The following is a 12314-nucleotide window of genomic DNA, read 5'->3' on the forward strand; positions in this document are numbered from 1 at the left end:
ATCCTTAAACCATGAGGAGAAAATGCAGCGCTAACTAACGGGTGTTTGCGTGGATCAAGTCAGATTATTTTCCTATTCAATTATCTATAGTATTTGGCTAGTCAATCATCTCATCATCCATTAATTTACACTCTAGTAATGCAAATGCTTACGTACATGCTAGATTTAAGAAGTCACCATTTCAACTGAGTCACAATTGGACATTTCAGTTACTTCGTATTAGGGATATACACAAGCATTTACAGTTGGGATCCTTTAGGTCGGCCTACGTGCACTGACTGCAGCGCACTGAGGTCTGTCTGTGTCAGCCTGGATACTGCTAGGAGCGTAACTGTGGCAGCATAAAGCTAAAGCCTGCCCAAGAAGTTAGTAAATGCTAAAGGGAATTAGCCCGTGCCTAACAGCTACAGCTACACTCCTGGCTAGCTTTACAGTCCCTGCAATTTGGGCACAGACATACACGTAAGCACACATTTTTATATGGCTTCTAAATCGCACCAGCACTTTCATAGTGAACAAATGACTGACCGGCTGACTGACCACTTGAATCATGTGGATCAGCAGCACCACCCAGCACTGGTCACGGATGCTCAATAGTTTTTTCTTCAAGGCACCACTCAAGCCTAACTTTCCTAGATAATCCATGCCTGAGCTGTGTTTCAAAAGCCTGCCACGGGGATCAGTTGAAGACACAAGATTCTGTAACTACCCATTTAGATCAGTTTATTACTCTTCAGTCAAAAATCACTGTTGTCTTTTGTTCAAGGATCTCCAAGTACCATGGATGCGAGAAGAAAGAGGGAGACTATCTGATCAAGTATAATATTAGATTGAGGGCAGGGAAAACTCATTTAAAAATCAACAGATTTCCATTTCAGGGTTAGGGGGTCTCTGGTGCTTAGATATTAAATAGAGTACTAGTACAGGCATACCTCGTTCTATTGCGCTTCGCTTTATTGCGCTTTGCAGATACTGCGCTTTTACAAATTGAAGGTTTGTGGCAACCCTGCGTTGAGCAAGTCTATCGGTGCCATTTTTCCATCGGCGCCATTTGGCTCAGATGATGGTTAGCATTTTTTAGCAATAAAGTATTTTTTAATTAAGATATGTACACTTTTTTTAGACATAATGCTATTGCACACTTAATAGGACTACAGTATAGCGTAAACATAACTTTTATACGCACTGGGAAACCAAAAAATTTGTGTGACTTGCTTTATTGCGATATTCGCTTTATTGCGGTGCTCTGGAACCAAACCCGCAATATCTCCGAGGTATGCCTGTACTCCGCTAAGTACTAGTACTTAGATATTAGATACTAGCACTCCACCACTGTTACTCTTCTTTCTCCCTTCCTTGTGCACATTTTCCAGTGAAGTCCTTTTAAAAAAATGAAAAGGACTGAATGATGCATTAGAGGGAATCTGTTGGTAGTAGTCACAACTGTTGCATCACCTGGATGAACAAACCTAACAATCAACATGGCAACTTCGACATGAAAGGCAAAATGCAGCAGAAAGAGCTAAACTTTTCTTTAAACCCTGGGAAACCAGATCCATTTAAAAGGAGTGGTTTTCACTTGTCCCACTAAGAGTCTCATTTGCAGATCCAAAAAACCAGAAGTAACATACTGCGAGGGGACACCACCACTGCACGCAGAACCCTTCAAGTTTCCACAGCTGAACATGGCAATTTCACTTTAAAGTGTGAACCAGGATCTCTCGCACCAGGCGAGAATGGTTTGGATTGTTACCGTTTCAGTTCAGATGAGAAAAAGCTTTGATAGTTTGTGTTTAGGCTTTGGAAATGCAGCAGCACCATGGTGGGACAGACGGCATGCAGAAGGCTTAAGACAGTTAAAGTTCATGTAGAAGTGGCACCAGCTGGTTAGCAGAATTAAAGCAGTGAACTCACCTGGGAAGATAAATTGTTGTCTGTGGTGAATGTAGTAGGCAGCTTTAAACAAAAAAGGACAGCAAAAAAAAAAAGAGAGAGATCACCAGAAAAAAAAACAAACAAGTTAGAGTGTCAAAAGACTGCATGAGCAAACGCCCCACACATTCAATGTATTAGTCCCAACTCATTGTTTGAGCAGCAGGTTAGTAGATTACCAGCCTGCACTGCGGGTGGATATCAGCACATGCATTTTGGGGAGCCTGCATATGACAGGTGAAATACAATCATTAGGACAAAGCCAGAGTTACTATAGGGAAAGTGGCTAGATGGGCACGCAGTGGCTAGGACCGCAGGTGGTGCAAAACGGCATACATAATATTGCTAGCATGAACTCAAAACACTGCTCTTTTCATAGGATGTCAGTCTCGTTCTCCCCATATGGGGGGATGGGGATGGGAGGCTGAGGAGTGGGGAACTGAAGCTTCTTCCCCAAGCCTCCCTGGGACCCCAGCCATGGACATATCCACAAGGACACATTGTGCAGGGTATTCATATCTACCCTGCTTTCTGACTGACTTCAGACTAACATGGCAAACTGTCTCTCCTTGTCTTCAAATGCTAGGTTACACCGGCGCGGATCTGGCCATCTCAATTTCTTTGCTAAGTTTACTCCAAGAAACTGCCAGATGGGTTTCTGTAGATCCATTCTGAGCTCAAATCCTGCTCCTTTTCAGTTATCCCCTTATTTTGGCTACTATCATGGACTATACACATAAAAGTCATAGGCACCTTTCTACTGCTCTCTCCCCAGACTGGAGGTACAGTCTCCTGCAATACAGAGAGAACCTCGTTGCTCAAGTCTGAAGAATCCCAAACATGACACAGAAGTCCTCACCTTAAAGGTAAGGCCCGATGACTTTTGACAGTACATGATGTTAAGACTTGGTAGAAAAAAAGTGTGACATGTGACAGCTAAAAGAAACACTGTCCCCCTCTGCTCAACTTCAGCACTTATCAGCAGTCTTTGCTCACACAAGAAGTCCCACTGGCTTCACATAACTCGCAAAAATAAAAATTGCAGGACTGCATCTTTATTTGGCAAGACCATCGGGGCAGACATTTCCCCATCTCGCCTGTGACTGAAGTATTATTACAAAAATGCTCACTAAAAGAGGCAGAGATTGACCTACGCAATGCATTACAAAAATGCTCATTAAAAGAGGCAATGCATATGGAACAGATTTTATCTTGGTTTCCTTTCCACATTCTGGCTCTGGTAAAATCAACTTGATCATGATATAAGGCCAATGATAAACACAGCAAGCAGCATGCATTTTATAATACGAAGGAGAAACCAGAGGAAGTTATCAATGATTTTTAGTACACCCTTAAAAAAAAGAGGAGGAAATGGAAAGATCAGATCACAAGAGACTTGTAAACGTTTCTCAGTATGTCTGGTTGGAGAATACTAGGTACAGCCCAAAGACGTTTCAAAACCAGACGCATCTGAAGGGTATGAGCCTGGATCCTCTTGGCTGATATAAGTTCCCACTTCTTAGCTTCATAATATTTAACCAAGGACAAAAAACCATATTCAGACAGTCCCCAGGAAATCCTGGTGAGGAAGGGCCTGAGCAGCAGCCTGGGATTTCACACTGTTCTGCTGTAACAGCAGTTACCTGGGAAGTTAAACCGGCTGTCTCTCTGGCCCATAGGCGAGGGATTCGGTGGAGGCGTCGCGCTGGGAGGGTTGGAAGTCTGGAAAGGTGCTGGAGACGATGGTGTGGAGGAGGTTGTAGATGATGGGTTGCTGCTGGAGTCTAGGTGGTTTATTACTGAGGGATGATCCTGCAAAGGAACAGAAGCCACTGAATGAGCTGGGTGATGGGTCACCCTCATTTCCCCAGCAAAAAGCGTCAGTGAAAAACATAGCTGGCAACCTGGCCTTCTGTTCAACAAATAGTTGATGGAACGTGCCTGCCAACACTATTTTTTCCATCTCCAAATCTACAATTTGGTCTTCCTTGGCAAGCAGAGGAGCCTACAGCCATGCAAAATGTGCATTTTACAAGTGGAACATGCCACATGTCAAAACCAGGACTCTGAACAGAGATGCCAAAGCCACAACACATAAGGAATAATGCCCCTCGCTATTTCACAATTCAGTTGCTCACAGACACTGACCACCCAAGTGTCATTCCCCACATACCTTCTTAGTTAGTGCTTTGGGGAGAGTTCCAAACTGCGGCTCTGTAGGTCTATCCACCGGGTTATTGATGTCCGAAGGGACAGACTCTGTCCTCCTTATTTTTGTTACTAAGAGTCAGGAAAACAAGGGAGGAAAAAGACATGGTGGGGGAAAGGTTTTATTCAGACTTATTCTCATTGCAATTATCACAAACAATTGTATATAAAATGCTAGAACCCACAGAAAAAACTTACAGGGAAAGAAGGATATTATTCTACAAGCTGGGGCCTCTTTAGTACATTTGTTATGGCATTTTAACCTGTGAACAACAGAGAGAGAGAGAGAGAGAGATTAAAATGACAAGTTATGTCAGGCAACACAGAATCAAGTCCTCCCTTGTAGGCCTCATGCCAAGTGCAAAGGGAAGCTGGGAAGAGTGCCTGCAGTTTGATGGAGTCCTGCTATCTGAAGTACTTCTATGGTCCCTAGTAAATCACAGCATCCAAGCACCCTCCTTTTTCAGTGAGGGGGTCCACACAAGCCCCATGAAGTGCTGTTATCCCCATTTTACAGGCAGGGAACAAAGGCAAGATCCTCAAAGGTAAGACACCTTGTTCCCATAAGAAATCTGGGCCTAAGCGATGTGCCCAGGACCATACAGCACACGTGTGGCAAAGCAGGGACTGAAACCTCAGTCCCGCATGCCCAAGCTGCTGGATCATGTTTTCTCGTACTTGATCTCTACAGTCTGGGTAGGACTGTTGATCCCAAAAGCAGCATCACTGCTTAAAGAAATAAAACCACAGCTTAAAGATACAAAGTCACATGTACATCATGCCTCGCAGCCAGGAATAGTAATCAAATACGCATTCATCACACATATAAATAATCCTGAATAATGCTGGAAGACCCTTCAGTCACGGGTCCACCATGGAGCTCACCTGCAGTGCTTGCACTTCACTCCGAACATCATGCTTTTCTGACACACGTGGCACATCTGAGATAACCAAGATTTTGTAGAGAATCTAAGCAGAAGGGAAGGGAAGCATTACACTGGGACAGTCGAAACAAAGCCACTGTGTCAGCCAAACTAGCACTGTAAACTGGCTGCAGTCAGACAATGTGCCCTCTAAGAAAAAGGAAACGGGTTCTCTTGGAACTATTGTTTTCTATTTTTTCCCCCCTCAATGAAAAGGAGCTGAAGAAAGCCAGCAACAGCATGGAGCTGACATGGGAAGCTTGTGTAGAACAAAAATCTTCTGTACGGGGGCAAATTCTGCATGAGTGGTCCAGGAAAAAATTGGAGATGAGCTTGTCTGTCAGGAAAACCACTGAACACACGAATACCCACTTGTTCCTCTCCTCATTGCTGGATCCCACAGCTTTGCGAAGAGGAAGCTAAGCTGGCAGAGACCTCTCTCTAGCACAAAACACTGGAGTTACAAACCATTAGCAATCCAGGAAACGCCAAGTTAAAGCTAAACTTCCAAAGAGGGGCACCTAAGCCACCTTAAAATGGCTTCATTTGTCACCACTACAAGCTCCAATAAAATAGGATGTTGCCCCATTCTGAACCACCCAGTTGGTTTCCCTTGCGGCTCAAACGGTTTTTGCCATTTACCTGTGTGTGACAGATAAGCCAATGTCTCTTCGTACCATCTGAGGGGATATATGAGGAATATCTGTTGAGGGAGCACATAATGCAATTCAGAAAGAGTACCTGCCTCAAAAAGAGTACCCATGGTTTGAGACAGCTCTATAAATTATATTTATAAGATAAAAAGCAATACAGCCTTTAAATGGAGCGTGAATACATGGATATATGCTTCTAAAAATCAGTGCAGTTTAACATGAGTTTATCTTTGTTCCTAGTTTAGGCTGGGGTATACAGAAGCACCTCGGGGGGGGGGGGAGGGAGGGACCCAGTGCCCACTGATTTGACACATGAAATGGGAACCCACCCCTCTCAGCCTTCACCTAACAGGCCAGGGTCCTCTTCAACACTGAGATTAACTTGTGCAAACTGTACTCCTATTCCGAAATACTTGCTCTCACAGGGCAATTCACTTAACAGGAGGAAAGCACTATACATACCTTGTAACATTAGCGAGGGGGTCATTAATGGATGGGCGGGGGGGGGATAAAAACCTGCAGCATCCTCATTTTTTTTTTCCAAATGTCCAATAAGGGGACAGATTTAGTCAGAAAGCTGTTGCATCACATCCTGTCTTACAACTATGAAACAAGTGTTGTTTTCTTAGTAATGCTTCTCAGCAGGAGGTCTTACACTGCTTTTGCTAAGGAAGGAAATGTCTGTGTTTTACATTTGGGGAAACTGAGGCAGGTAATGAAGGAGCAACTAGACCATGATCACCCAGCAGGCTAGTGGAAGCCGTGGGTTCTAGGTGGCTTAAATCCCAGTCCAGGCCCACCAGTCCTTAAGCCACACTGCCTCCAAGCACTTGGCTTGACACGAGAATTGAAATGCTTCCTCAGCCTGACAAAGGGTTTTTAAACCCAAAAGCTTGCTAAAAGTTTTTTTCCAACTATTTAAGTTGGTTTAATAAAGGATATCAGATTCACCCAGAGAAACTTGTCTGCCTAAGAACCTGCCTTACTTTCTTAATGCAATATGTGGTCATGCAAAAATCAAGTTTCCATTAGCATCCACAGGGACCCTGGAAAATCCATCATTGCAATATCTCATTCTGTCCTTAGATGGCACCAGATCCCTTTTCCTGATAACATCACTGAACATTTAAGGCACCCAATGTTTTTCAGTGTTATTCATTATGCTTGAATCGGAAACCATTTTTTTTCCCCCAAAGAAAAGCTTTCTAGGACTACGTAATGGCTCTATTTCTTTAGATGTAGAATGAGGCAATGGTGCCCACACATGAAGTTAAAGATTTAACTACCAGACATTGATACAAAGGGGTCTGGAATCACAACACTTAAGAAAAAAAACCATAAGTCAGCTTCAACTTCAGTCCAATCTGTAAAATCTCAAGGTTTCTTTGGATTAATCTTCTGAAGAGCTAGTGCGGACAAAAAGAGGACTGAACCTGCAGCTTGATGCAACTATACCGGGGTGAATGCATCCACAGTGAAGACTTGCAAAGGTAGCAAAGAGGAACATACTGCAGGGTACAGGCACACAATTCCCCCCCCGTGGACAGTGAAGTGAAGATGGCCCCAAAGTCTCTTACCGAACCTAGAAGGGGAAAAGAAAACAAACAAACACACATACATTTTTGGACATGAATAAATCAGGTAAAGGGAGATACAAACTTCTTCTGGAGCACACACTGGATTGCAACCTTTCAGGTCGAGGTTTCAAATTCAACCTCTGCTTTTGAAGCATCTCTTCACCTGCCATCAGTCAGTCCTGTGCAAAAGTGACGAAATTCCCCAGAACTTCCTTCGACAAGTAGGTTTGGTCAAGAAGGTTGGGATTTTTCTAAGGGGCATGAGGGCAGGGCACCCAAATAATTATGGTGTCCAAGTGCCTCTGAAAACCTGAGTTACAAGTTCCATGTAATACAACCAAACCAAAACCCCGAAAAAACCCCACAGAGGACACACAACTCAGAGGACGTGTGAGGTCTATTTGCCCCATTGAAGTCTCAGCATCACTTAAATGATGCACGAGTCACCACACAGCCATGGGCCCCACTGAGGTCAGGAGGAGTCTGACTTCAGTAGAATCCAGGATTTTCTCATTGGATTTAAAACAAAAGTTATATGCTGGCCATAGACCTTTTCAGTTCAAAGGCATGCCTTTCACCCATTTTCACATGGAAGTTATATCCTTGCAGCGATCAGAGACCCAACAGAGCTAGGGGGTCAAGAGAAATTTCACACACCCTCACACTGAAAAGCACAGGGTTCATCACATGGCCCCATGTGATTTTTTTCAATAAACTCTTTTATGCAGATCAGTGAGCATGACAACGCTGCACCATCAAAATCATGGCTCTGAAGAGAGCTGGGCACTGAGATCCAGCACACCCCGCCTCCATCTTAACTCACAAATTGGCAACCTCCCCATATGCAAGAGGGAATTTCTCTCCTCAGCTCAGGGACAGCACACAAGCAATTCCCTTGTAAAGGCAATCTGTAAAGCTAGGTCCTTGCTCTGAGCTCCTCCAAAGAGTTCTGTGCATTGGTGCTGCTTGGTGCCAGCTGCAGTGTTTGGGTCTTATCTAGGCTTCCCCATAAATTGGGGTATTTCTTGGCCACTTTCATGTATTAATACAGTGCTTTTTAACCTCCCCCATCTCAGGTTTTCTAAACAAGCATGTCACAAAACCAAAGCTGACATGCAAATCTGTACACAAAGATCATTTCTTTTGTCACCAAGACACTAAAAATGGGGCAGCTGTTTAAAAGCCCACAGCAAAACCCAGTGTTGAGCAAGCAGCAGCCCAGTGAACTGCGGAGAATGTAGGTAGGCAGGGTATAATTGCTGGATGTGGCATTTAGGCATGACATTGTTGCAAAAAAATGTTATGGGAACCTCAGCAAATGCAAAGTTATCCAAGCCTCAAGGGTAAAAATACAAATCTCAGATAGATTGCAGCCACAAGCCCCCTTCCCATGAATGCTGTGCTGTGGCCTCTGCTTAAGGAGGATGGTGAAGGAACAGAGTGGCACTGTGACCAGGTCACTAGACACCACCTCTTTCAACATCTGGATCCATGAAAATACTGATACTGGTCCAAGGCAACTTAGTGTAGGAAGTGTGGTAGGAGAGCTGCACAAGATGTTGCAGGCCTGGCACCCCCGGGGTAAGACGTGTAGGGCATGTATATCTACTTCTCAGTTTTGGTCACTTCAGGACACAGGGTCTGTTTCACTCTCCATCACTTCCTGGTTACTTTGGCATCCAAGTTACATGCCTTTGCATTGGAATACTCCGTGTAGTCAGCCTCCCCGATAAAACACAGCCCAAGCCCCACGAGCAACGGAGGGAATGTCCCGTACTTACTTTATTGGAGGAAGTTCATCTATCCTGTTGCCCAACTGCGATTCGTGGGACTTGCTTCTTGTGAGGGTTGGGAAATTAGGGAACAGATGAAAAACCTTCCGGGAAGGAGGAGGGGGAGTCCGCGGAGGTTTGAACTTCTGTTTCCTCTTTGACTGAGGGGTGGTTGGCGGCGTGATGGTGATGCTATGTGGAGTCCGAGGGGTTACTCTACCGCCATGGGCAGGGAAACTACAGAGGTCCAGGAGGTTGTTATCTGAACAGGCAGAAGGTCCTTGACTCAAGGCCAGAGACTCTGAGGAGGGCAGAGTGGACACTGACACAGAGCGCAGCTGTGGGCTGTTGCCTTTTGCCAGGTGTGATATGCCGTGAGCCCACGTGGGTACTGGGGCACAGAAGGGCTCCAGCAGCTGTGCGGAGCTGTTCTCTCGGCGCGCGTCAGAAAGGCTCCAGAGTAGATCGTCCTTTAACTCGCCACCTGTTCACCAACGTGATCAGCATTAGCAAAGGATGAAAACCCAGCATGGACTTTCTAGAACAGGTTTTTCCCTAGCAGCTGTTTCACTCCTAAGACTTTTCTAACCACTAGCAAAAAGTACTCTTAAAATGACTGCAAGGGAAACAGTTCCCCTTTCCTCAACTGCAGCCACACACTTCAAAAGTTTGCATGGCTGCACTGCCAGCCCGGGGCCAGACCGACAGCGGTACCAGGGCAGCTAAAGATGCTGAACAGTCACCTAATGGTATTCACAAAAGTGTCTCAACAGGTCAAGTGCCTAACTCCCAGTGGAAATCTTACACTTACAGAAGCCTGTAAATCCCATTTGATAATTATTAGCATGTGTAGAAGTGATAATGCCTCCATAAATGTGGCAGACAGTGAAAGGGAAGGGAAGGGAAGGGGAGGGGATCTCTTTTATCAATAAATAGATTTTCATGCCCCTGCCTACTACTGGTGCCTACCAATGCCTATCACTTACTACATGCCAGATATCTTCAATATCAAAGTACAGGTGCTGCCATTAGAGCCAGAGTGCCAGTATCCTTCCCCAAATTCCCATGTTTATACCCATTTAATTAATTTAATCAGTCCTACAAAAGCTACCGAGGATGGGCCCTGGAATAAATTAAACTTCCAGAGCTTCCCAGAGACTATTGCATCTTCTGTAAACGCCTCTGCTCAAGGACCTCCTTGAACTTCAGAGGGCTCCTGTGAAGCAGGCAAGTATTACTTGCTCCCAGCAGTAATTACGGGAGCGAGATGCTGAGCGACAGGAGCCTGCAGGCAGCAAACGTCCAGGACATGAAGGGGGATCACTCGCATACTAACAGTTATTGTTATAGTTGCGACAGCACAGGGAAGGAGAGAAGCAAGATTTTCGAAGATGAGGTAACATCTTTTGTTGGGCAAACTTGACCCTTGTCTCTCAACTATATAAGCTTTCAGGCTTCAAAACACACAACAGCAGGGTGGGAGACACTGCAGTCCAAGCTAAGATAACTGCTTCAGTTCAACTTAATTTATGTTAATGATTTTCCCCACTTGGGGGTAGGGGGGAATGGGCAGTTGTCCCTCACAAAATTAAGCACGTGCTTAAGCAATCTGATGTCAAGGGCATTAAACATCTTACCTACGATCATAAGAGTCAGTGGCAGAGCTGACAGTAAAACCCACAAGTCCTGGCTCCTAGCTCCCTGCTGGGAAAGATACTCTTCCGAGGAACAAAGATGTAAATACCCCTAGCTTTGGCTCCAGTGTCATGTCTGAGAGGAGACTGAGACTTTTCCCAATCTATAGGCAATGGCTCTTTTGTCACTGTGCATGGAAAGTACTTGAAAATCCATCGTGGAAAGATCAGAAGAAAAGGGAAAAAACCCAAAAAGGAAACACGAAATCAAGCTCTTTGCGCACTTTTCCATTTGCGCGTCCCTCCATTCACCAAGGGTATGAATGGTCACGTTACCAAAAGGAAACGACACCTTTCAGCAACAGAATGGGTACCAAGAGGAGATCTGTTGCAGATCAGTAACAGTTTGCTGCAAGCAGCACACGTACAAATCCAAAGGCGTACGCACCGGAAAGCAGAAAATAGCATCATGGGGATCCAAGCATCCATTTCCAGTGATGCTAGACCAGACCCAGTCACATTTCTGACTTCCCTCCTTGCAGCTTGAAGATTTTGCTGGGTTCTCCCTGGCTCTTACCTCACCAGCAGCCTGGATTCTGCGAATGGCATTTGGCCAGTGCTGACGTGCAAAGGAGACCGAACCCAACTGCCCATGAAAAGCAGTGGACTCTGTTGCTTTCAACTGAAGTAAGTTCAGTGACTAAAAGCACACTTTGAACACTTTCAATCTCCTGGAGCTATTAGATGCCCCACCACAAGGCTGAATTCAGAAAAAAAAACGCTGAAAACCCAGAAATACTGAGTTAAGGGATACAGCTGCTCCCTCTGGAGCTGGCAGGGCCCAGCAGGAATGATCTGCAAGTTCTGCAGCTGCGAACGCTGCGTTGGACAGAGCTATTTGAAGGCTGGAACATCAGACCCAAACCTCAGGACACAAGAAGCAGGTTTATTACAAAATCAACAGGGGGACATTTCTATGCAGCCATTTCCCAATCGCGGCCTCAGATGCGTGCCCAGATCCAGACCGTGTCCATCACTGAAGCCTGACGTGCTTTCAGAAACAAAAAACTGTGCTTTTGATGCTGGTCACAGAACAAGGCCAGGGAGAAGATGCTCCAGAAATTTTAGACCATCTTACGGAACGGGAAACAAGAAGGGGGAGCAGAGCCGCTGCCCAATTAGACATTAACTGCACAGAACAAGGACATTTCTACCTGATTCGGTCACCTTCCTTAAGCAGCTGAGAGCTCCATTGAGCCGGGAACACTCCTCCTCCCTGGCACCACATCTCTTCATGGTTTCTTTCACCTTTGACTCATTCATTTCCAGCAAGGCATCCAGGGTCAGCTCCTCTGGTATTCTCTGTGAAGAAACAGGTACAAAAAATGGCCACTGGTTTGTATGATCCAAAGCACTTTCTGTAAAGCTGCCGCCTCACTGCCTGTGATCTGACTCACTCGTTACTCATCTCAGCTGCGATTCTCCCTCTCAAGATCACTGGGTCAGTAGGGACTGCACAGCATACCTCGCGCAGTGCCTAACAGCTGCTCCACGGGCTTCTCCACAATCCTCTTTCTATCTAAGCTGTGAGTAGGCAGATGTGGAAATGTGCTTT

At 45.2% G+C, this 12314-nt stretch overlaps 1 protein-coding gene and 1 long non-coding RNA gene across 7 annotated transcripts in view; one reads left to right on the forward strand and one right to left on the reverse strand.

The window, feature by feature from the left end:
- LOC149854187 (uncharacterized) overlaps window positions 1-12314 on the forward strand; it is a 180808-nt gene that overhangs the window by 24111 nt on the left and 144383 nt on the right. For all 3 annotated transcript variants that reach the window (XR_016438828.1, XR_016438830.1, XR_016438829.1), the window contains one exon: window positions 2708-2798. This is a non-coding gene — a long non-coding RNA (uncharacterized LOC149854187). The remainder of the gene's footprint in view (window positions 1-2707; window positions 2799-12314) is intronic.
- Window positions 1-12314, reverse strand: part of KSR1 (kinase suppressor of ras 1) — a 93996-nt gene that overhangs the window by 18384 nt on the left and 63298 nt on the right. Inside the window, exons 3-11 of one of the 4 annotated variants that reach the window (XM_090024884.1) lie at window positions 11914-12061; window positions 9075-9549; window positions 7294-7298; window positions 5706-5766; window positions 5026-5109; window positions 4339-4403; window positions 4106-4212; window positions 3576-3744; window positions 1915-1956 (exon numbers count right to left, since the gene is read on the reverse strand). In XM_090024884.1, the coding sequence (XP_089881010.1) occupies window positions 1915-1956; window positions 3576-3744; window positions 4106-4212; window positions 4339-4403; window positions 5026-5109; window positions 5706-5766; window positions 7294-7298; window positions 9075-9549; window positions 11914-12061 (1156 nt within the window). The other 3 variants (XM_090024885.1, XM_090024881.1, XM_090024882.1) reach the window with 3 other exon arrangements.

Source organism: Crocodylus siamensis, chromosome 13 (genome assembly GCF_052110815.1).
Source record: "Crocodylus siamensis isolate JL-2025a chromosome 13, ASM5211081v1, whole genome shotgun sequence".
Lineage (NCBI taxonomy): Eukaryota > Metazoa > Chordata > Crocodylia > Crocodylidae > Crocodylus > Crocodylus siamensis.